Genomic DNA, 25,560 nt, shown 5'->3' with positions numbered 1-25,560 from the left:
AGTAGCTAAGTGCCATTTTAGAGTGTTTTATACATGAACATACACAGAATTTCTATCACTTAAAGCTATCTTGCCATCATTGTGATGGCCTACAGTATTATGCAAATTGCTTTGTCTTCTTTGTGGCTTTGCAGTTCTCCTTGATGACACGTCACTGATAATGCCACTTTCAACAATGACTGTATGAACACTAAGAATTACTAATAATCTTCTGACGGTCTGTTTTTTTAGATAAAGAGTTTCCTGTCCTCTTTTCTATTACTTTCTTTTTTTTCCATGAAAGTCCAATGGTGACAGATTTTCTGAGACATAGTTTTTGTGTTCAAGTACTATTTTCTTTACATGGTAGACTGTGCTTCAAGATTAGGAAGATACTGAGAAATCTCATTGTTTAAATAAAGTCAAATTGAAAGATGCGATACAGAATACCCTCATAAAGATTTCATTCTGCACCAAGTAATTAAGTACAGTTTAAGCATACCATAAAATATGGAATTAAAATAAAAGATTGTGCACCCTGACAGGTAATACAGTAAATTGCAATCCTGCCGTTTCTTTTGTTTGCTACAATATAAGAAAACATAGATATTGACTTTTGTTGAAGGTCTTTTGATCAGACAGCTAAATATTGACTAAACCAAAGTAACTGTCAATGTTTGAACCTACAGGTCAAAATAAGTATATGTTTAGTAGGGTTGAAAGAGCTAGCCAAGAAAAAAGAAAAAAAGAAGATGAAAAGCATATGGATTGTCATAGATTTCCCCCCCGCCCTCCAAATGTCATTATGAGACCAGCTATGTTTTGTAGCTTTAAGACAGCCACCTAATACTTTTTTTTAGGTTGAAAACTCTCAAATATTCAGAGGCTCCCCTTCTGGTATAAAGTTTTGTTTGAGCTTATTGCATAAAGCTGCTTTGATGAGGTGTACACAGCTTGTTCTTAAATTCATGTACGTGTACTGGAGTGCTACAGCTTGCAGACACCTATATGTTAGGTGAACGTTATTGAACCTAAAATTTGGCAACTGATTTCAGAAAATACCTGTCTTAAGAACAGGACTATGCAGAAGACAGTCATTTTCATCAGTTTGCTCTGAAAATAATGTGAACATACAAAATTAAGATTAGCAGTCTTTTGCATTCTTCTTCCCTTTTCTAGGTGTCTTTCTTATAGCAGGCAATTACATTCCTGTGTAGCAATAATTTAGACCCATGTCACCATTGTAATGACTTTGGAAAGCTATAAAGACACAGTTTGCAGAGTTTTAAAGTATGTGCTCAAAGTATATTGCTGTTGAGCAAAGCACTTAAGCATGTGCTTAATTTCAGGTATGTTGTAAAGTGTCATTGGATTTATTTATACAGCAATCTAAGGATGGATGAAAAGTTAATTCAGGACCATATTCAGCTACCATGCAGAGAGGAGTGTGGGAGGGAAGGGGATGCTGGGAATCATGGAAATTAAGGGTTTGAAGGAATTCCTCAGCTTCTTCTTGTCCATTCTGGAAGTGCCTATAAACCACCTCTGACAGTACCTAGTCCATTAAAATCTAGTCTTTAGGAGGGAAATTCCTTATCGTTAGGAACAGAATCCTGAACTATTCTTGTGTTTCCTGCACTGAAAATACTTGTCTTTCCCTGTAATAAGCTTCTGAAAAAAGAGGCATCCACTATCTTTTAACAGTTTTTCACGTACTGGGTTATATTTTACCGCACCTAGACAAATAAATCTAATCATGTTTTCTCTAGATTAAACAAATCCAATTTCTTTAACTGCTCTTCAGATCTCATTCTTCCTTTACTTGTCTTGTTGCTGCCCATCTTGTTTTTTGTAATGCAGTGACCAAAATTAACCACAGACCCACAAGATCGATATTAAGTAGATCAAATACTTTTTTTTTCTTTTTTTTTTTTTTCTGGCATATAAATAAACCCCGCTCTTCATCTGTCCCAGGACTGATGTGTGCTTTTTGGGGAACAGCATCAGGCTGCTGAGTTGTATTTAGCTCATGGAGCATGGAACAATGCTGCTCTGCTGCTTTTGAACCACAGGTTGTCCTCTGGTTGTTTTTGTGCATCTGATTTCAGCTCTGCATGGGTAGCACTTCGCACATTTTTTGATTGGATTTCACATTTTTTATTTGGGGTCATTACTCCAGGCTGTTTTCAGTCCTGATCCTGTTTTCGGCATTTGTTGGAATCCCACCTTACTGAACATGCCCAAATCTGAGTTTTGTACTTATAAATGTCTGTAGGAATACTCTCTAATAAATGAAATAACAGTGGTAATGTCCCTGAAAGTTCCTAATTGAAAATACATACCCTTTTGGCAATTAAATGTTAAGCATTGACATTTCACGTAGTTTGTCAACCAGCTGTGCAATGCTAATTTCATCTAAATCTCATGTTCTTATCAGAAAACCATGTGGTTCTTGAAGTCTTACAGCACTTTCCCCTGATTATCCACAGTTTGTCTGTTAAAGAGCGAAACTAGATTGGCTGGATATTACCTGGTCTGGGTAAATTAATGCTGGCTGTTCTTTTTATCACCTTATCTTCTATAAACTCAAGTTCTGTATTTACATTTTTGTCTGAGAGCTAAAGTCTAAACTGCTTGTGTATACTTTATTCTTCTCTTCCTTGTTAAAGGCAAGCAGAGCATTTGCCATTCTCCAATCCACCAGAATTACCCCGACTTTTTGAATTTCTCACAGATTTCTCTTAAATGGTTCAGAGATGGCTGAAGCTTCAAATATTTCTGAGTGATTTATTGATTTGAATGTCGATTCACCTAATGATTTATTTACCCAATTTATTTATTTATTTTCATGTTCCAGCCTTTATAATTAGTGAGTACATAATTTAACTAAGTATTTGGTCTCAATTTCTTGTGTGTGAGAAAAGTATTAGAAACATCAGCCTTATTCCTTCCCTTTTTCTTCTTTTCAACTCTGCCTTTGCTTCAGTCTTCTTTTACCTTTTTTTCTCATTTTTTCTAACCATCTCATCAAAATAATTTTCCAAATTCCAGTTTCTTACATTTCTTAATTTTTTTTAGAATAATTAATATTCTTTTACATTTACATTACTTAACCAGTTTTTTACATTTCTTCTCTTTCCCTGGTGGTTTCTCCTTTCTTTGGAAAAAAAATTCTGTCCCCAGTGTATTCAGAAAGGTGACATATCATCTTTGTCAGCTTATATTGCTTTTCCATCAGACATTTGGATAATAAAAGTCCTCCTTGCTGCCTGATCCTTCCCTAGGATGTTTCTGCATATCACTCCCTTCAATACAAAGACGCGAATCTAAGGAGATTTGTGAAGACTAGGGCTTGTGCTTGATTTTCAAGGTTAAATAGGAGAAGAACGACTCCTTGCAGTAGAGCACCCTTATTTGTGGACCCTTTTGTCTTTATGCAGTATCACTCAACAAGACTGCAATTCCCTCTGACTTGTTGAACTGCAGACTTCTGAACAGGTTACGTGTTGCTGATACAGAGGCAAGGCCTCCTTTTTCTCTCACCCCGCTCTTCCTGAACAATTTATTACCCTTTTACAGCAAAATCCCAATTCCGCAATGCATCCCATTAATGCGGTAGTGCTGCTTATGCTGTTGACTGTGTGCTAAAACTTCAGCTTCTTGCAGCTGTTTTTCATTTTCATGGCATTTACATATCACTACCTTTAAATACTTAATTGGGGGCTCCATCATCTCCTTTCCTATAATTCTGTTTCAATTTCCCAACCAAATAGCTGGTCTGAGAGTTTCAGGCTTTCATAATATCCACTTTTTTGCTTATCTATGTGATTTTTTTCACTGTATCAGCCTAGCTTAGGGAGCGATGTGAAGGATAGCTCTTCTCCTTAATAGTATTTTTTTCTCAAACCTACTGGATTCTCCAGGGTTAGAAGCATCAGCAATTCTTTATCTGCCTCTCCTGCCCAACAGCCTGTTGAAATCCTCAAGAGGGTTTCTGTATGTAGCTCCCAGATGAGTAATGATGCTGAGGATGGGTTTTAGATAGTTACTTAGAATCAAAGTACCGGTGTGTCAATACATGGTCCTCTTTAAGCCTCCTGAGAGGACAGTATCAACGCAGTTGGGAAGTCTGAGGTTTGTGCCCAATCCTCAAGGTTAAAAATAGTCCCAAAGTTTCTGTAACGCTTCTTAATGCATCCTCCTAAGTCTCCCACTGTATTAACTTTCCCACTGTCTGCATTTTTCTTACACATTTTGCTTCTAATTAGAGACTCTTCGTAATTATATTGGAAGGGAAAGAGCTCTCTTCTGCCTCAAATCACACTCTCTGACTTCTGCAAGTACCCTTAAGTATCTCTGCTACCTTCTTTATTGAGCAGAAGTTCTAAAATGACTGCCAAGCTGAAAACGCTGTGAAAAATCACAGAATATTACCTGATTGAAATGTCTGGTCCACATTGCAATCCACATGGCAGCGTTGAATTGTGATGCATACACTTGCTGCATAAACTTGTGCTGATACAAACTGATTAGACTATTGCTGAGTAAAGTGCTGTGTTCATTTATTTATTCCTTTCTAGATTTTCTAGATACTTCTGTTTCTGGGATAAACTGCATCAACAGAACATTTTGTTTTAAAATGCCAGTATTTTGAAACATGAAGGAAGACATATAGTAAACTAGTCTCAGAACTGCAAAAAATAAATATTAGAAAGTTTTCTAGGGAAACCATGTGAAATGATGCTGGGATAAGCCCTCTAGTATGTGTAGCTTATCTAAGCCATTAATCTGTGTTTGACTTCTCAATCATCTTGTGAACTTTACTTCCTTTGGATCCCAAAATATGCTCTGTTTTAGATGCTGTGAGGAGGCACTGGCAGGCTTCTTTCTAAGCCAGTCCTCTAGTATGAAGCTGGATGTATTGCACTGAGGTGTTTCAGTACTATTCTTATTAATTCTTAATATTGGATGTTATATATGCTTAAGATCATGCCTGTGTCATGGTTTAACACCAGCCAGCAACTGAGCCCCACGCAGCTGCTTGCTTACTCCCCCACAGTGGGATGGGGGAGAGAATCAGACGAGTAAAAGTGTGAAGACTCGTGGGCTGAGATCAAGACAGTGTAATAGGTAAAGCAAAAGCCGCAGCCACAAGCACAGCAAACCAAGGAATTCATTCACCGCTGCCCATGGGCAGGGAGGGGTTCAGCCACCCCCAGGAAAGCCGGGCTCCGTCATGTGTAACCGGTACTTGGGAAGACAAACGCCACCACTCCGAATGTCCCCCCTTCCTTCTCCTTCCCCTAGCTGTACATGCTGACCCCGATGCCGTCTGGGATGGGATGTCCCTTGGGTCAGCTGGGGTCAGCTGTCCTGGCTGTGTCCCCTCCCAGCTCCCTGTGCAGCCCCAGCCCCCTCGCTGGTGGGGTGGGTGAGGGGCAGAAAAGCCCTGGGCTCTGGGTGAGCGCTGCTCAGCAGGAACAGAACAGCCCTGGCTTAGCAACACTTCCCAGCATCAAGCCAAAACAGAGCCCCATAGGAGCTGCTAGGAAGAAAATGAACCCTATCTCAGTCAAAACCAGCACAACCTATCATTCTTATTACTGTACTTCATATTCTTAAGCATTTATTTCTTTCAGTTAATGTTGTGATTGCCAATTTTCAAGAGAGTTCCTATTGTATTCTATTCAAGAATCAGGATTATAAAAGCAAAGTTCTTCCTAAATCCTGTATATTTACATACTGTGTACTTACCATCTTCCTCACCATCTTGACTGGAGAGTATTTTCTTCATTTACTAAAGTTTTTTTGTGTGTATTTACATAGCTGTTCTGCTTTGCCTTGGGCTGTAGTTGTGTTTCCTTGATGGATGAACAGCTTTCTGCATGGATAATTTGTATATCAGTTTGTAAAACATTTTCAGATCCTTTGGGAAAGAAAAGGTATTATACAAATCTTGGATAACGCATGTTTGTATTATTATACAAATGTTTGATACCTTTCATTATATAACGTCTGCTATGGATGAATAGGCTCTTATCATATAGTTCAGTGACAGCTCCATTTCATACTGTAATAACATCACAGAAAAAAACTCAGTGGTCTAATTTTATACAAAATCTTTCCTCCTGCTCTTTGATGTAGGATTAAGTCTTTTGGGATGCTAAGACATACTCTATGCTGTGACTGCTAATCAGAATTAAGGGTATTGAACAGAGAACAGGCACCGCTGTTCTCCACATTTTCCTCTCAAAGTTTTAAGGCATCCTAGAATTATGGTGACCAACAGAGTTGCTATTTTTAAAACCAGACTGTGCAGTGCTATATTATTTTTATAATTTTCAGCATGTAGTCAGTGCACATAGTCATACCCCTCTGTCAAAGGAAAACATAATTCTCAGTGGAAAACTGGGTTTTAATCATTGCTAGCATCATTAGGCTTGTTGTTTTAGTTGTAGAGTGAATTGGAGCTGGATGGAAAATACTGCACTGCACAGTCATCCTGCCAAAAAGAAGTCTGATCAAAAGGGTCTGGGGGATTACACAGATTTTTACAAAATTTTAGAAAAGGGGCAAAGAATAATTTGTATTGGTATTGAAATGTTTTCTTTAACTTTCTGGCTTGAATTAATTTTGACTTTTGCAATGTAGTAAAATTAACATAATATTACTTCTATGTAATATAAATAATGAAACTAAGTTAAAAAACATAATAGGGAAAATGTGTTATTTTGCTTCAATAGTAAATAAATAGTTCAACGCTATTAAAACATGTCACTTAGTATTTTTCCCAAATTTGATTTTATTTTGATTCTATTCTGATTTTTAACTTTCTTTTTTTCTTTTCTATTCTACTCTTCCTCCTCCCCACCCCGCAAATTAGCAAATTAAATTTGGGCTTCCTAAACCATTGCTATTGATTTATGTAATGTATAAAGGCAACATTTGCAAAATTGGTCAATTAAATTAAGCATTCAATCTGGGTAATTTTAGTAATAAACAAGTGCCTCATCTATTGAGGCTTTTTTAAATATCCTGCTTTGTTGTGATTTAACCACAGCCAGCAACCACGCAGCTGCTTGCTCACCTTGCCCTGCCCCGCTGGGATGGGGAGGAGAACTGGGAAAAGGTAAAACTCATGGGTTGAGACAAAAGCAGGTTAATAATTGAAATAAAGTAAAATATAATAACAACAACAATAATAATAGTGATGAAAAGGAGAAAAAGAGAGAGAGGAATAAACCCTAAGAAAAACAGGTGATACACAATGCAGTCGCTCACCACCTGCTGACTGATACCCAGCCAGTCCCCCAGCAGCGATCAGCAGCCCCCAGCCAGCTCCCCCCCAGTTTATATACTGGGCAGGATGTTCTGGGGTATGGAATATCCCTCTGGCTGGTTCGGGGCAGCTGTCCTGGCTCTGCTCCCTCCCGGCTTCTTGTGCCCCTCCTCGCTGGCAGAGCATGGGACACCGAAAAGCCCTTGACTTGGAGTAAGCACCACTTAGCAACGGCTAAACCATCAGTGTGTCACCAACATTGTTCTCACACTAAATCCAAAACACAGCACTGTACCACCTCCTAGGAAGAAAACTCTATGCAGGCTGAAACCAGGACACACTTAGTTCCTAGTTGCATCCCTTGTGGTTAAATATCTGTGAATCTGACAAGTCTTGCAAGAGTGGCAAGTAGGTCTTAGATTCCTGAATATGTCAATTTTGTTTTTGTAAACTGTGTTCTGTATCATAAAATGGGTTTAATATTAATCTGAATTCTTTATCAGTGATTTACCATTGATAGGAAATCCTCAGTGAACCATTTCGTTACTGTACTTGCTTGCTGTATGAAGTTCTTTGAAGAATAGCTATATGGCAACCACAAAGGAGAAAAAAAATCATCCTTGCCACTTGCAGTTTTAACCATGAGGTTACACTAGAAATGTTTTTGCTTTTCTAGACATACTTCTGATTTATATCTATGTCAATATGAGACACTTGAGTTCCTGGGCCAGTCATCTCCTGACCAAATTTAACCTGATTTAATATGTAAAAAGTTGACAGATTTGTCAATACATGATTACAATATATTTATATTTCTGGATTTATATATTTTACTACAAATATGCATGAAGAGAATTTTAAAGATCTGAACCTTAAAATTTTTTTGCTATGCAGGCTGATCCCCAATACCTATTGTATTATTTTCCCCCTCGATTTCAGGTGTCAATTCTTCAGAATTAAAAATTAAGCCAAAAGTTTTTAAATGAAAACTGCCATAAGAGATCTTCATGGGTGAGGGTTTCTGAGAATAACTTTTGCCAGGTTACAGATATGCTGCAATAGCTAGGCAAAGGGAAATACCTGTTTCTAAATCTAAAATCCAGTTTTGGCTCTTCCCCACCTAATCCGTAAATTTTATAACTGCTTTCTTGAGTAAAAATAGTTTTAGTGATGAGCACGAGTAGTGCTGTTTTGTATTAGTGAGCTGCCTGTGAAATATGTATCAGGATCTTGTGCTGTGAGCTACCATTAGGATTTAAAATCCACTGAGACATTTGTATAGAGTGACTTCATAGACTTCTGGAGTAAGGCACGCTTTCACTTTGAACAAATACTATTGTCAGAAGAAACTCATTACTTTGATTTTCACTTCATAGTTTTTTTTTTTTGCAAATCTGCTCCTTGCAATATTGGTAAGAGGGAATATTTTATCAATATTACCAAGCTGGTTAGAATTGCAGCAACTGAAAAGCTTTCCTCTGAATGGGTGAAACCTCTCCCTGTAGCCATAAAGACATCATACAAAACCATGCCTGGCTTCTGGCTACTGCTCACAAAGAGGTGTGTGGGGGGAAGGTCCTGCAGGACCCTCTGCCATGTCGGTGCAGGTGGTTTGGATACCTCAAGGTATCTACTGTGGCACCTGGTGACTGTCACAGCCACCTGAGTCCCAGTTTCAGGCTGTGCTGTTGGACGCACATGTTTGTATGTTTTTGTTTCTCTTGGAAACTGTTGTGATTTATGACTCCATACGCTGTTAGGTAATCAGGAGAGGATGCCATAGATCTGAAACATGCACAGCTCCTGTGTTCTTCTGTTATGAACTATTCCTTCAAACACTCTTGAATGCTGGCTGTACATTTTATTGGTTAATGAGAGATATTTTTGGAAACGCAAGTCCTATTCCGTATACTTTCACTGAAATATTTGCACGTGTATTTTAATAAGTCCTGTAACTTTCCTGCTGGAATATATTTACATTTATTTGTATTAACTCAGTGCTTGCATTGATTGTTTTTCTAAAACAAGACAAGGAGAGAAAAACATGAGCACAATTTATTCACACAGAAAATAGCCTTTCACTGAAGCAGGTATTAGATTATAATGTGTTTCGGAATGCAGAAGATGCCTGGAATTTTCCCTCTATCAAAGAATTTCATAAGAAGCAAAGGTTGAATATTCTGTCATTTAAAACCATAATTTAAAAAGCACTCTGTACAAAACCACATACTGCCTGTTTTTCAGTTTTATGTGACTCAGAGCGGTTCTCCTCTGGACAAGTATTTTTAGGTTTTGCAAGCCCACAGATCCACTTAAAACACCAGCAAAGAACAATTGTCTTAACTTTTCTTGGGTTTTGGTCACATTAGTTTGATTTTTAAATTCATCTTTATAACTCCAAGGATTTTTTTAGCCCGGTTGCTAGAGCTTTAAAAGGAATGAAGAATCCATAAACAGAGTATATTTGTAAGATCTGATTTTAAAAAGCCACCAACAAGCTCTCAAGCCATGACCTTGCAGCTTTCATAAAGTCATAAGCATCGGGCTGCATAGAGGCAGTGGGTAATACGATGAGAGACTTTTTTCCTTAGGCTGTAAGAGTCTGAGCAGTAAGGTTGTGAGAGAGAGATACAAAACTGAAGTTCCAGGCTAGAGCTAATTGAGAATCTTTTGATCTCAGTTGATTTCATGACAAAAACCCCCACCTTGATGCTGTCTGTAGGAATGGGTCAACTGGACATAAAAGATGTAATGGGCTTCTTATTTTTATGGGAATGGTTATAATTGGCTATCAAGTAGTATTTGCATCTTCTCTGGGCTGTACAGTTATTAGTTACACAGTGATGAGGGCCATATAAAATATATAGAAAACAAAACTGCCTGTTGCAGTTTTGTTCTGCGAAACTCTACCAGTGGATCACCAGCAGACTTCAAACATAAAACTCACTCCTGAAGGAAGGGACAAGATATTCACAGTGCTGGTAATGGCTGCGCCTTTTCACGATGATCTGTACAGCAGTTAAATCTCTAAAAAATGACACAAGGCAGTTAAATCACTTGAAAACCAGGACTTCATTTTAAACCAGGTTTCATACCTTCAGCTCGGATGCTGCACCTCCCAGCCCACCTCCCAGGGGTGCTGGGGCGATTAATACGTGGCACATACGCAGCATTTGGCACCCAGGGCGGCTCTGTCACTGCTCTAGCCTGAAGCAGTAGCTGGCCAGGAGAGCAGTAAACCAACAGGGTTTCTTCAGAGAGAAAAGGGAGAATTCCCCTCACTTGTGGCATTCTCCACTATGTTCTTTCTGCACATGTGTCCAGCCGTTTTACTCCCCTACGAGTTTCCTGGCTTACTTGCCTCCTGTCCAAAATCAGCGCTACCTATTATTCTGCTACATCAACAAAACATACGTGTTTTTAAGTCATCATGCGGTACAAGATGTAACGATTGCATAATACTCTGACAGAGCTGATACTCAGTTTACGTGGAAGATAAAATAATCATGTTATGTCTTGGCTAACACACCCAGATCTTGTGTGTGATGAAGATGGAGGAAATTACAAGGCGTCTGTAGCAACATTTCAGTTGAAAGACAGATGAATTGATGTAATGACTCTGTGAAGAACTGATCAAGAGCATAATTCCATTTCTTTCTGCAGCTATTTCACTCAAGCCTTAAGTGCTTTCCCTGCTGATGCTATGATATGTTTTGGCGAAAATGATACAGGAAACTACCGTAAATACTGTACATCTTAATTGCTTTTATCCATATGGCATCAGTTTTAGTACCAGGCTCCAGTTTCAAAGATGTGGCCTATTAAGGGCAGTAAAACAACTGTTCTTCTAAACAACCCAGTCAAATGACTTTTGAGCAGTAATTTACTAAAAACGACCCAAATAAAAGTTGGTGTGGGCAGTAGTGAAAACTGGTGAATTAGATTAGTATCCTGAAAGCATCAATACCATGAACCAATGAACCATCATTCATAAATAATGATAAAAGGTATGATCAAGTGCTATTGATAAGAGTTTTGGTATTGATTTTAAGAAGCTTTAGGTAAGAGTGTGAATAGAGCCAATCCCCAAACTCCTACCCCCGAGATACGTTTCCAGTAATTCTAGCTGATTTATGAATACCCAACAACCAGCAACCATGACCTTAATGAAACTTATGCTCTGTATCTCAGTCTGTTATAGTGATAAAACCTTATAGTGAATATATTGTAAATGAATACCAAGCTTCAGCTAAACTGACTGATAATGTCTTTTTCTTGTTGATTAATAGTGGAGCTCCACCACAATGGATCTCATCAAAAACAAGCTGAAAGTAATCTCTATTGAAACATGTCCATTCAAACCCTAAATCATTAGAATTCTTCAGCTCTGATGGGAGCTCAGTAATTAATGGAGTTGCGATAGACCTGTGCCATAAACAGCATGAATCAGAACATGTCTGATTCTGAGACTTATTATTTGTATTACTGTAGCACCTAGAGGCCACAGGAAAAAGATAGATATCTAAGTTTCCCCATGTTATGAATCGCCCAGAAAAAAGAAGACGCTGAATATCCTACAGAACGCAGCCAGGACAGAGGAAGGATTGGCAGTAAAGGCTGCTCTGCAGAAGTGAAGCAAAGCAATAGGTAGTGGTGTACAGAAGATGCCATCTTGGTTGCACTTTTTGCTTTTTCTTTGTGCAGTGCCATTATTATACAAAAAGCAACAGCAGCAGAGAGCAAGAAGGTGAAGGGACAAGGCTGGCAGCAGCGAGGGTACAGGAGTTAGGGAAATAGTGAATTATAAGAGAGAAAATAGGGATGTGAAATGGAGAGATAAGGGTAGAGATGGTGTGAAGAGAAGCACAGGAAGAGCTGATGGCTGAGCCAAGAGAAAGCAGCTGTGCAGACTGACACACAGGGTGAGCAGTGCAAGTCCCCACCACAGGCTTTTGCAGCTGGGTCTCGTGGGGGTGCTGAGGGTGGTCCTTGGTGACATCCTGCAAAGGAATCACAAAGTCAGCAACAAAAAGAGATTGAGTCAGTTAATTCAGATAGTTATCCTACTCTAGGCAGCACCAACTATACTTGTATTACTCCAGACGACAACTCTCTGGCTTCCAGGTCTGCAGGCCCTCAAGCCTCCTAAGGCACGGCTTTGCCCTCCCCCAACCTTTGGAAATAAATATGTTCTTTTCCTAATGTTTAACCTGAATCTTTCTTCCTGCATTTTAAACCTATTGCTGTTTACCTGATTCACCATGTACAAAAGACAATATTTTCATTCTTTTGTGGAACCTTTTAAGCATTTGAACATTGTTTCCACATCTGCGCCCTGTTTTTCTCTCCTTAAGACTAACTGATCCCAATGATTTCCAGTTTTCCTTTACAGCGCATGCTTGCCACACCTCTGATTCTCTTTGTCACGTGTCTGTGTTGCTACGCATCCCCTGACCTTGGCCCATGTATTCAACAGTTGCCCTTCTGGGACTGACAAGGGCTGGATTTCTCCATCCATCATGACAGCTGTAGTCTTGCTTGTCTGTCACAGTGCGCTGCTTGCCCGGTTCACCGCAGCAGGACACTGCCTTAGGTGTAGTTTTGAGATCCTGAAGGGCGAGTGCCAAGAGGATGGGGTCAGGCTCCTTCCAGTGGTGCCCGGTGATGGGACAAGGGGCAATGGGCACAAACTGCAACACAGCAAATTCCCTCTGAATATGAGAAAGAACTCTGAGGGTGACAGAGCACTGGAACAGGCTGCCCAGAGAGGCTGTGGCGTCTCCTTCTCTGGAGATGTTCAAAACCCACCTGGATAGAACTGTGCAACCTGCTCGAGGTCAACCTGCTTTATCAGGGGGTTGGACTAGGTAATCTCCAGAGGTCCCTTCCAACCCTGACCATAGTTGTGGATCATTCTGTGATGCTGTGATCTTCTGTAATGTCCCGTTCCTCTTTTGAAAATGTGATCTAATCTGTTGTTTACCCTCACACGTTCTTACTAAATGCACACATATCTTCAAGGTCTCAGCCTGTCAAGATCATGTTTAATTCTGATGGTGTCCTTCAACATTCTTGGCATCCTCCTCAGCTTGACACTGTGAATCTGATGAGCATAGTTTGCTCAGCCACCCTGGTGCTGAGGGAAACATGGGCAAAGCCCACCAGGATGGACCATCGAGGGATCCTTGTGCTGCAGCCTTGTGCTTGTGGCTGGGAGCCACTGGAAATGATGCAGTGGAGACAGTTTTGTAGATACTCATTTTAGTTTTATTCAGATTATGTTTCCCTCTATGTCACCGAAGTGTCCTGGAAGCCCTTCTGAATCAAGATAGATGACATTAACTGCTCTCCTATCCACAGGCTTGTTACCCTGTTAAAGAAATGAATTAGATTTGGTTGACATGATCTTGACAAATTAATGGTGGCTATTAGTCGTCATCTAGTTTTTGTCTAGGTGTTTGCAAAGTTCATTTGATTATTTTTTCTAGAACTTTATTGGAACTTCAGGAGTGGTGTCTTGTTGATTGGTGGAGAAGTGAACACAGCGATGGGGGATACAGGAGCGTGGAAATACTCAGCGCTCTGTAGTCTGTGGCTGGCTGGTCTGTAATTCATCAGTCCCTTGTCATCTTCCTGCTCCTTTCTAACCTGTTCCCACTGTAGGCTGAACTCTTAGATCTTTGTCACCGCTGTTAATTACACTCACCAGCCGGTCAGAACTGACCTTTCTTGTGAGGTTTGATGCAAAAAATATTAAAAAAAGATTAAACGCTTCTCTCATTATGTGCTGACAGCTTTCCTTCTACCTTGCGGTCTCTTGAGGCCCAGGCTGGCTAAGACGGTGCTGGGGCTGCTCCCGTCCGCGACGCATTCCCAGGTGCCAGCCCTGCCTTCCGAGATCCTGCTGGGAGCTGGGTCGTGAAACTGATGGCAATTAACAAAAGCCCAACCCAAGCTCAGGTGTTTCGCTTGCTTGTGTTTGAGGCTCTTTTTCCTTACAAAAGCTCACGTTCACGGTTCTTTAGCATCAGCCCTCGCATTTCCAACTCTTTCTTGCTGGCTGGTTAGAAACCAGTTTCAGATGGTCTCCTGAACCGGTCCTTAAAAAAAACCCTGAAACCAACCGATGATACGGCTTTGGGACACGTGGTAAATCGTGTCCCCAAGGTCCTCCCTGAAGTTCTCCTTCACTCTGGCTCCACATAAGGGCCTCCTGTGCCGAGTTCAGCTAAAACGGGTAACAGACCCCCCGCCCCCTCCACCTTCCCCCCAGCCCTGAGCTTCCCGGGCCGGGGACGCTGCCGTAGGGCTCGGAGGGGCCCCTGCGGCCGCTCGCCGCTGAAAGGCGGTGTGGCGGCTCGGGGGCGGCGGGGCGGCTCCTGCCCCCGGGGGCCCCCGGCACGACGGGAGAGCCTCCGGCACAGCGGTGCGCCCTTCCCCCGGTTTCTTCCCTTTCCCCCTCCCGGCGGTGTCCCTCCGCCGGCGGCGGGGCGGCAGATGCCGGGGCTCGGGGGAGGGCCGGGGCCGGGCCCCGCGGGGCGGTAGCGGCAGCGGGGGCGGGCAGCGCGGCCCCGCCGCAGCCGGCAGCGACGCCCCCGTAGCGGGGGCGCGGATGGTCTCTCCCGGGCCGGCGGGAACCGCTGTGACACCTGCTGGCGGCGGCGGGCCGGCCCACGGCGGGCGGAGCGGAGGGGAGCGGGCAGAGCGTGCCCGCCGCGGGGCGCTCCGCGGCCGGCGCCCGGCGCGGGGCACGGCGGCGGCGGGCACCGCGGGGCCGGGCGCCCCCTGAGCACCGGCGCGGCGGGGCACTGCGGTAGCGGCACTGCCGCGGCGGCGGCTCCGCGCCCCCCGCCCGTCCTCCCCTTTCTCCTCCTCCCTCCTCCTCCGCCGCACCACTTCCAGGGGAGGCTGGTGTCATGCGGCTGGCGCCGAGGGAGGGGTGCCCGGGGCCGCAGCGGCAGTGAGAGGCGGCGAGCCGAGCCGAGCCCCCTGCGATGACAGCCATGAAGGAGCAGCCGGCGCACCCGGGCGGCAGGGGGAACCCGCCGCCGCCGCAGCCCGACCAGGTGGGACCCGCGGCGGGAGGCGCCGAGGGGCCGGGGGATGAACGGGACTGGGCGGTGGCGGGGGGAGGCCGCCGTCCCGGAGAAGTTGTGCGGAGCTGGGTAAAAGTCCGGGGCGGGGGTGCGGGCGCCCTCGGGGCGGCTCGGCCGGAGAAAGACGCAGCCCCGCGGATCCGGCTGGGGGGATGCGGGGGGAGCGGTGAGGTCGCCCGGGGGGGGCCCAGCTTTGTCCGGTCCCGCCTCGGGGCTGGGGTGTCCATCAGCCCTAGCCCCCGACGGCAGCGGGTCCTGCAGGAGTTTGCGCTCCGCTTCCCCGCGAGTTGCGCCCGGAGGCGAAAACACTCGGGCAGGGGGATCTTGCCCTGCCGGCAGGCGCCAGCGGCGCCGAGACGGGGCTGCCGGCCGTGGGGGCCGGGCAGCAGCGGCGGCACCGGCGGAGCGGGCCCGGGCTGGAGGGTCGGGAGGGAGCGGGGCCGCCCGGTTCCCGCGGCGGAGCTGGCCGGGGCGCCGCGGGCCGCGCTCCGCATCGCCGCCCGGTCCGCGGCGGGGTGGGGCGGGAGCGGCGCCGGGGAGGTTTCCCGGAGGGTTTTGGCAGCGCCCGGGCGGCGGTCACGTCCCTCGGCTCGACGAGTGCCTCCCCGCGGGCTGGCGGGGGCCAGGGTGGCCGGGGTACCGGTGTCTCTCGGTACTGGCTCGCTATCGAAACAGGCGAATCTCGGGCGGTTCTCGCGTGTGAAGGCTGGGTACCGGGGGAGCAGGTGAACTTGGCTGTCACCACCATAAAATCGAAGTTTGTATTGCCAGACCGCCGTGTCTGTTGCTCGGGGCGGCAGCGCTGCCGCCCCGGGAGAGATGGGGCTGTGCGCGCTCCCACCGAGACCCCGGCGGGGACCCTCGGGCACCCCCGGCCGCTGCAGGGGCGGTGGGGCCGGCGCCGCGACCTGCCCTCGGCGCCCGGCGGGTGCGACCCCCGCGGCTCAGCTCGCCTCGCCCGCAAACACCTAGAAATGCGCCAACTCCAGCGGTACTGCGAGACTGAGTGGTGGGTGGGTGGGTTTTTTTGCACGTTGTCAGTACCGACCGCTTTCTGTTTTGAACTCCAGCATGCTGAACGGGCTGAACCGGGCTCGCAGGGCGCGGGCAGCGGCATTTCCTATTTTCATTCTCCGTTAACGTCCATCTACAGAGCTTAATTTCCCTCCAGTATGTAAACATTGGGGGGAAATCGCCACCAGTGAAAGCTGCTGCGCACAGCTGTGCTTTAGAAAGCTGGTGTCCCAGTGTCCAGCCCTGCCTGCACCCCCAGGCTGCATGTTAACCTTTGGGTAGTCCTTCCAGTCTCCGGGAACCCGTTAATTTCAATAAATTGGAAGAGGTATGCTTTTTTTTTTTCTGAAAAGTGTACGCATTATGGCACATTTTCATGTAACATTGATAAAATAATACCTTTGAGTTTGAGGAGCCTGCTTGAATAAATTAATCGCGTAAGTTACATTATCTGGAAAAGATGGGCAACTTCCATCAGTACTTAAAATTTCATGCAAATAGCAGAATTTATGGAAAAGTCAAGATTGTTTTAAATAGTCTCAGAGGTTCACAGAGATCGTAAATTTCAGGGATACTGCTTTTAGATATAATAAAAAGTACTTGAACTTAACTGATCTTTATTTCTTTATATTCAGTTCAGACATGTTGAATTGCCAGAATGGTTTTTTGTTGGAGGAGGAAACCTTTTCAAAGCAGGCTTAATCCTATGTGCCAAAATTTACCAGTTTGACTGCTTTTTTTGGGCATAATGAGGAACAGCAGTAAGTTCTCAGTTTAAAACACACTAAATATTAGGAATTTATCCTAAATATAGAAATATTATTACCTGAGTGCTTTGGAATTCTCAGCCTCTTTTGGTGGTGGATGGGGGGGTCCACTGGTCTGTGCACTGTGCCTGGCTGCATGAAGTGTAAATGCAAACTCCTGTATGTTTGCATTGGAGTTTTCCAGGTCAAGTTTGGTTTTCTTGCTTGGAGTTGAGAGTGAATCAGCTTTGATGGTCTGTTGTCTTAGATGCTGGGGTTGTTGTGCAGTGTATAACAAAATGTTGTTTTTAATGGATGGCAAGTCTTTCTGTGGCTCTAAATGCTAATAAGAAGGCCTAAATCCTGCAGTGAGGTCCGTGCAGAGTGAGGCTGTGGCTGGTGGATCTCAATGAACCAACACCAAGGCCACTCATGCACCTTTGCACAGCTGAGATCCACGTGATTGTAGCTCAGCCCTGGCCAGAGCTTGGCCACAGGCTGTGTCTGACTCAAGGTTTGTGCTGGAAACCATTCTTAGCATAGCAGTGTGAAGTGGCTGTGATCTTAACAGAGGGATGGTAAGGGTTGGGAGCTTTTTGGTGGCTGCTGTTACAGAGCTGCCGCTGTGGTGGGCACTGTGGTTGGGCAGGTGGAGAAGAACAAATGGGCTGATGTGTTCACCCTGGTTTTCCATACCCCATAGCACTATCACAGGCTGGCCCGTGTAGATGTAGCTTTCCTAGGGCCTTCAAAAAATCCATCTCTTTCTAGGTACCCTTGTTTAACATGGCATTTTGCTTGGTGAACTTGTATGAACCTGTAGAGTCACTACAAGTGACACCTGTAGTTTATTAACTTTTGCCAAAAAGCTACAGCTGCCCTACAAGCCACACCTGTAGCTTATTTATTTATTTTTTTTAAAAAAAGCTACATCTGCACTGAGAGGGTTTCCTGAGGTAGCCAGGAGCAGCAAATCTTTCCTGGTAGCTCAGTGTTTGGACCTGTGGGAAGTCTAAGAAGGAGCAAGGAATTACACCAAGATTTTCTAAGTGTAAGTCTCTTTCCTGATTTCAAAGTTGGGTTTTACAGATACTTCTGAGAAGTCATACTGAAGTTGATGCTTTTGTGGTAAATTTATAAGCTTGCAACTTGATCTGTAATTTCAGATTACAGTGGGATAATGCTGGAACTCTCCACTTAAAAGCTTGGATAGAGTGACTGGAGCATCCATAACCATCAGCTTATAAATAAATTGGATACAACTTCACATCCAACACTTCCCCTGATGGTGTTTTTAAACCAAGCCTCCCCTGGGCCAAGGCATCTAATAACAACTTCCATTAACAGTGCTATTGATGTTTCGGTGATCGGTTTGATGAATTAGCCAGATTTATTCTCAACTCCTTGCTAAATGATGACTCATATTTATTGCCAAAATTACAGTTTTATGTTCAGATGATCTATCTGTAGAAAGGAAAATAGCTGTAAATTACTTGTATTTCTGCTCGCTTCTGGAAAGCTCTATCAAAGTGCTCAGACTTCTGTCACTTGTGGGCTTGTGTCGGGAGTGAATGCGGCTCCCTCAGTTCCTCTTAGTAAAAAAAATAGTGTTCTTCATCTTGTAGCTTTTAAGAACTGTCCTGGGGTCTTGGACAATGGTGCTTACTGATCGTTTTTAGAAGGCACAACCATTCGGTAGTCAGTGGACACAACATATTTGAAAAATATTATGTACCTGTATGACTTGCTGGTTGATGAATGTTGCTGTCTTTGCAGATGAAAAACTAAGATAATTCCTCTAGGTATTACCTTTGTGAGGGTTCAGTCTGCTTACAAAAAAACCAGATGATCTACACCACCTGGTGCTATTTGCTGTTCTTTGTGTATATAGAAGACAGACCTTTGAAATTTATAATCATTCTCTCCTGAGCCTCTTTTACTCTTCTAACTTCAGGTCCTTTTAAAATTGATTTTTAAAATGGAAAAAAACAAACCAACCAAACCCCACATTTTTTCCCTTTACTGTATGTCATTTTAGAATGTACTACATTATTCTGCTTAAAAACAGGTAAGGAAAAACGAAATCAGACTGCATTGTGTTGCACTAAACAGGGAAATTACTTGGTAAGCATTTCAATTACGTGTTTAGTATACATACAAGGACAACTGAGTGAGTACTGTTTGCTTGACTGCCTTAAATTAAGGAGTTGAATTTCCCTGTCTCAGGACCAGTTTCTGTGGTCACCAAACAAGGGGCATATTCTAAAAGTACATCTGACTAAAACAGAACACTCTCTGCTTTGTTTTTCAGTGACTAAAGCCAAAATAGTTTCTGGTTTTATGTCTTCCTTCTTTACCTTCCTTCTTTTGCCCCAAACCAGAGTCTGATCTTGCAGTGGGAAAAATCCTGGTGGATAGCTGTGTCTGTCCAGAGCAGTATTCATCTTAATGGGGTTTTACCAAGGTAAAAGGGCTCTCCCCTGCCCCACTCGGGTAATTTTAAGCTTGATGGGTCAGGGAGATACCTGAACTCTTAATTGTATATGTACAACAATTCCAGTAACTTGGATGACTTGGTTAGGTAGCCAAGTCCATGCCCCCCGCTCTTGGTCGTGTTCAGAGTTGGCTTCAGGCTGAACTAAGACGTTCTGCTTTAGTGCATAATCCAAAGTGACTTGCTTTTTTCCTTCTTACCATCCTAGCAGAAATTTTTACTTGTTTTATTGTGGCACTATATCAAACATACTGGTTTGTAAGGTTCAACATAACATCAGAAACATCAGATAAAAAAAGCCAATAACAAGTGGCAAAATACAGTCATATTACTATACCTAGAATATTTCATGAAGAGCTAACATCTGAATCTTAGCTTTAACTTTTAAATTCTATTTTTTACACTATATATATGCCATATGATATCCATGCTGGATCCAGAAAGAAGTATTACAGGCTTGCAATATGTGTTGAATATATGACCAGCAGTGCAAGAAGCTTATGAGAAAACGTATTAACTGTGGTGGTTTGGAGTATCATTCAGGATTCAAGTTCTAGGGGGAGGCATGGGACGTGTCATCTTTCAAATAGTGCATGTGGCCTTGATTCATTTTCTCTTTGCCGTATGGATGTTTTGATGTATTTTGGTCATGTACCTGATAGTGGTGATTAACACAAAAATCCTGAAGCTCTTCTGCCATCTTCATTGCATTTCTAGTCTCCTGCTCTGAGCTGATCTCCTTTTTGGTGAAATGCTTCTCCTATTAATTAAGAAGCATCATTTTATATGACAACTTGTAAATAGTCTGTGTAGGTACAGGATCCTAGGTAGCTTGAGAGAGCAGTCATACAAGTGTTTTTAAGTGGCTGCATAGCACGTAAATGTATTTCTCTGTACAGAAGTGATGAGTGTCTCATTAGAAACTCACTTGCCTAATGCAGAAAACTTTACCGAGAGCTTTCCAGTCCCTTATCCACCCTCTGCCCTGGGAGCCAGCCAGGAACACAACCATGAAGAGGTCTCTGGTGGTGAGTGCAGGGCAAGGCAATCATGCCAGTGCTCTCTTGCTCCTTGTATCCTCCCCTCATGAATTCCCATGCTTTTCACAGGTTCTCCGTGTCTTGCTTTCAAATCAGCATGTGGGAATCTATGCAGCATAACACAGCACCTGATTTTTCAGTGTTTAGAGCCCTCCACTTTGCAGGTGGATTAAAGGGATTACTTAATGCAGTAAATAAAACACTGTGAAACAGGGCAATCCTTTTGGCTCTTCTGTGTTAAAGGGAATTGCAGGCATGTGTAGGTTACATTGTAGCCTTGAATATTTGAGCATACTTCTTGTATTAGCTGTTTTAAAACATAGTTTCAGTAATTCTTTCCAGTATCTTCCAACTGAAAAGTATTGCTTCAGGCGAGCTATTTTGATAATTAACAAGAGGGAGGAACTCTTTAAGGAAACGGAGACTATGTTTGATGTTATTCTAGAATTTGAAGGCCATCATCTTGGCATTTTTTAATACTTTCAGGATATTCAGAGATTACATGCGTGTGTTATTGACAAATATGAACACAGTTTCTCCCCATAGCAGTAATAAGGATGAATGTAATATGTGAATCCTAGAGAGGTATCTTAGTTTTTGTTGCTGTTGTGTTTCATTGGGGTTTTTTTGTTTGCTTTTTTTGTGTGTGTGTGGTGCTTGTTTGTTGTTTGTTTGTTTGTTTTTAAATGAATGGGGCTTTGAAATGTACCTGACCTATGGAAAATCTTGTAGGTGAACAAGACTGTATACTTTCTTTAACATTGCACTGGAAGATGTCAGCAGGCTCATCTGCTTCTACCGGGCCTGTGTCCTGCCAGCAGGTAGCTGTAATTTGTTGACGCTGTCTTTGTAATTCTTATAAGACCTGTGTCATATTTCAAGTCCGTGCATTAGTCACAAAATCTCAGATGTCTCAAACTCTGTCCCTTTCCACTTTAATCATACACTTCTTTTACGCTCCACTCGGCTGCATCAAATAATGTTCATGAATATATGATAGTAAAAAGAACAATGCTGATGGTGACTGATGATGATAAATTACTGTATTTATCCATTAGGAAGGACATTGGATGACCTACAGATCTGAGGCTGATGTTAAAAGACCTTTTCTAATCTTTCTTAATGCTGCTGGCAACAGCCACGTAACTTATTATGTGTTATTTATGTAAAGAATCTGTAAATAGTTTTGAAGGATGCTAAACTGAGATAAAAGCCCACTGGGGTTTGGAGGATGTTGTCTAAGAAAATCAATTAGGAAGTATTAAACAATGTGATAATGTAAGGAAAATAAAGATTCTTTAAATGCTTTTGGGGGTTATTTTAGACTGCCTGGGGCAATATTTGCAATTTACGTGCCTTCAGGGAGGAAAAAAACCCAATGCATTTCGTAGCTTTCCAGAAAATAAACTGGGCAAATGTTAGAGTTTTCTTTTAGAAAATATGGAGAGAATTCCAAATGCTAGTGGGAAAGCCATTAAACTTGTTTGAAATGCTGGGCAAGTACAAGAAACTAAATCAAACACTGCCAGTGCGACTGATCATTCGTCCTCCGTGTTTGTTCTTTCTGCTCCTGACGGCGCAGAGGCTGCTGGCTTCCTTTCCCTCTTTCCCATCCTAAGGCTTCAGAGGCTGGTGAAATCAAAGCATTTAATATATATTAGGGGGAGTCTTTCAGAGTAAGGATTTGAGCGTAAGTACACTTAATTAGGAGTAATGATGTGCTGCAGTTTTGAATCTTATGGAAGAACTGCTTAAATTGGATGGTCTAACGACAGTTCTAAATAAACACCAAATGGCTACAAAAATTGGGTGGCTTCAGTCAGAAAAAGTGCGGTTCAAGGAGATCTTCTTGGCAGTCCCTGCTGGAAATCTCCTTTTAGCAATTCCCACCTTATGTGTGAAAAATTCTTCAGTACCTTGGTGCAAACAGCAACACAGCAGAGATCCTACTGAAAAATTAGTCAAGGGCCTTCTTGTTCTGGGGCACAGATGATTGTATCGGGTAATTAGATGTTATCAAGCATAAATAGAAGTTTAAATCTTCCTTAGGTAATAAGCCCACAAAGTCAGAAGTCTTTGAAATGAGTGGGTGGTTGTAGTGCGAGGCAATTAGTTGCAAAAGGTTACTTTTTATTTTTAGTTCAAAGGTTTGTTGTATTGTGGTACATTGAAGGTATGTTATCTTTTGGAACCTGAGATGGTGGAAAATATTTCTATGTTCTGGTCCATTCCTAAAGTGCTTATTTACATGGATTTCCTCACTGAAGTCAGTGAGACTACTTATATGAATAAAGTCTGCAGGACTAATCATATAATTTGCACCGTAATAATTTTCATTATATCTTGGGGAAAAAAAAGCCCTTTGGTACACAGTGAGTTGGATCGAGCTGCAGTACTCAAGCTGTGTGAAAGGTAGTTATCAGAATGTTGTCACTGGTGTTCTCTGAGGTTTTTTGGTAGTAAATGTTCAGTGTTGTGGCCTGTTTTAAAATTCAAAAGGATAGGCCTACAGCTCTTAATATTACATGCCAGACTCTGAAAAGGTTCTTGAAGGCATCTGTCCGTTTATGCAAGCTATTTGCCCACCTGTTAGGAGAAAGACAAGGTTTATACCTATATATAGTATATATTTTTTTTGTATTTCTTTCAGGGTCTTTACATGCAATTCTGAAGAGGGGATTTGCCCCCTTTTGGGTCCTGTCACTGTAGGCAGAAATGAGCCTGATGTTAAGAGTCCCAAGCAGCAGTGTTAAGACCCAACATTTCCAATTTCTTTGTGGCATAACTGGTGACAACTGAAGGAAGGAGAGGGAAGCTGATCTGGATGTGTAGTGGAATGGAGCTGGGTTAATTAGCATTGATAATATACAGCTGTGGGTTGGCCTCAGGGGAGGTGGGTTGGCGGATGTAGGTAAGGTGCAGCTGTGGCTGGTTAAGTGGTTGAGAGACAATGAAGGGAGAGTGGCCGAGGAAGAAGTGGGAGAGAGGAAGAAGCACGAGGAGAGAGAACACATGCCCTGGAGGAGGCAAGATGAGGAGAAGGCAGCAGAGGGACTGTATGAAGAGTATGTTGGTATGGGATGGTAAAAGACCTTGTTGCAGCTTGATAGTTTGGAGAGTGCTGTGACATGGATGTACAAGTGGAAACCAAATGGGCTGTCCTTTTGGGTCCCAGTTACTTTCTTGTAAATGGTAAGCAAGCACGTAAGACTTCATAAAGGAGATTGGTGCCAAGAACGCAGGTGCAGCTCCTGCAGCCTTTTAAAAGATGCTCAGTCTAGCACATAGCACATGATGGAAACAACTATCCTGTTTGCTCACCTTGTCCTGTGCCACTAACCACAAAGAGAGTCTAGAGGAAAGGGGTGGTGGTTAGGAAAGTAGCTATTTCTGGTTTTAATGATTACAGGATAATGTATTCATTCTTTCTTGAACATGACAGCACAGAAATAACATACAGGAAAGATGTGACTGCATCTTCCTTCCAGTGCTGAGAAGGACTCGGCTTTTCTTCCCCAGTCATTGGTCTCTTTGTTTCTCTTCTTTGTGAAGGCTCCAGTGAAGTCTTTTTCTGTTAGTGACGATTTGGATCGTGCCCTTGGCTATTTTCATTCTCTACACTCTCTTTCTAGAAACATTTCTGATTCTACAAAATGCTGTGTTCTGTGTGAGCGGTTTTCAGTGCTCTCTCACTTCTTTTCCTCTTCAGTTTTGTTACGTCTCCATGTGATTCTCTCCTGTACCATACTTTTTTTTTTCCCCCACCTTCCCATCTTTAATCTCCTATACACAGGTTTCCTAACAATTTTCTTCCAGCAGCCCTTCTGTCTTTACCAGTGTCATATTTCTCTAAGCTAAGCGACATCTTTGTCGTCTTTGTTTCCTTACTTTTATTTCCCCATTGCTCATCACTTGAAGAATGTTGCCTCAATTAAATGTACTGCTTGCTTTCCCCAACAGTATGAGTCTCAGAATAGAGATCAGTAATGTATATATAATGAATATATGTGTTTTGATACTTCCTGTGTGATCTAGTGATTTCATTAGGTACGGGGAAACCATTCACTTTGACAGTGTGGAAAAGATTAGATTCATGGTAAGCAGGAGTGTTGTTTTGGTAATCTCAGCCACCAGAATGGTGTCTTCAGTGGAAGCAATGGAAGGCAGATGGACATTGGGTAGATTTTTATTCTGTTAGAATAACTCCACACTCTTAATTTCCTGTCTCGTAATGTTAATGATCTTAGTAAAGCCTTTGCCAGGGTCTCCCGCAGCATCTCCCGGAGGAACCGGCTGCCGTGGCTGGGGCGGGTGCATTCTGTGTCGGGTACGAGACCGGCCGGACGGCTGAGCCCAAGGAGCGGCGCCGAGTGCAGCGGAGTATGGCCCCGGCGCTGGGCCCCGGCGCGGCCGCCCCTCGGCCCCTGTGCCAGGTGCGGGCCCCTCAGCGCGGGGGGGACGTGGGGGGCTGGAGCGTGCCCAGAGCCGGGCAGGGGGCTGGGGAAGGGGCTGGGGCACGAGGCTGTGAGGAGCGGCTGGGGGAGCCGGGGGGGTTTGGCCCGGAGAGGGGGAGGCTGAGGGGAGACCTTATCGCCCCCTCGACTGCCCGGCAGGGGCTGTGGGCAGGGGGGGTCGGGCTCTTCTCCCAGGGAACGAGCCACAGGGCAGGGGGGACCGGCCTCGGGTTGCCCCAGGGGAGGCTGAGGTTGGAGACTGGGGAAAGTTTCTTCCCCGAAAGGGTGGTCAAGCCCTGGGACAGGCTGCCCGGGGAGGCGGTGGAATCGCTATGCCTGGAGGTGTTAAAAAGAGGCGTAGATGCGGTGCTTAGGGACATGGTTTAGTGGTGGGCTTGGCAGCCCTGGGTTAATGGTTGGACTTGATGATCTTAAAGGCCTTTCCCAGCCTAAATGAT

At 43.6% G+C, this 25,560-nt stretch overlaps 1 protein-coding gene across 3 annotated transcripts in view; it reads left to right on the top strand.

Moving 5' to 3' along the window:
- Nucleotides 1-25,560, top strand: part of DPP10 (dipeptidyl peptidase like 10) — a 548,242-nt gene that overhangs the window by 238,917 nt on the left and 283,765 nt on the right. The window contains exon 1 of one of the 3 annotated variants that reach the window (XM_055719220.1): nucleotides 15,045-15,324. The exons of 1 other annotated variant lie outside the window; for it this stretch is intronic. In XM_055719220.1, the coding sequence (XP_055575195.1) occupies nucleotides 15,253-15,324 (72 nt within the window). In that variant the 5' untranslated portion in view covers nucleotides 15,045-15,252. Of the gene's footprint in view, nucleotides 1-15,044; nucleotides 15,325-25,560 lie in introns of those variants that run through there. One more of the 3 variants, XM_055719218.1, reaches the window with a different exon arrangement.

Source organism: Falco cherrug, chromosome 8, assembly GCF_023634085.1.
Source record: "Falco cherrug isolate bFalChe1 chromosome 8, bFalChe1.pri, whole genome shotgun sequence".
Classification (NCBI taxonomy): Eukaryota; Metazoa; Chordata; class Aves; order Falconiformes; family Falconidae; genus Falco; species Falco cherrug.
This window is presented reverse-complemented; position numbering and strand designations above follow the sequence as displayed.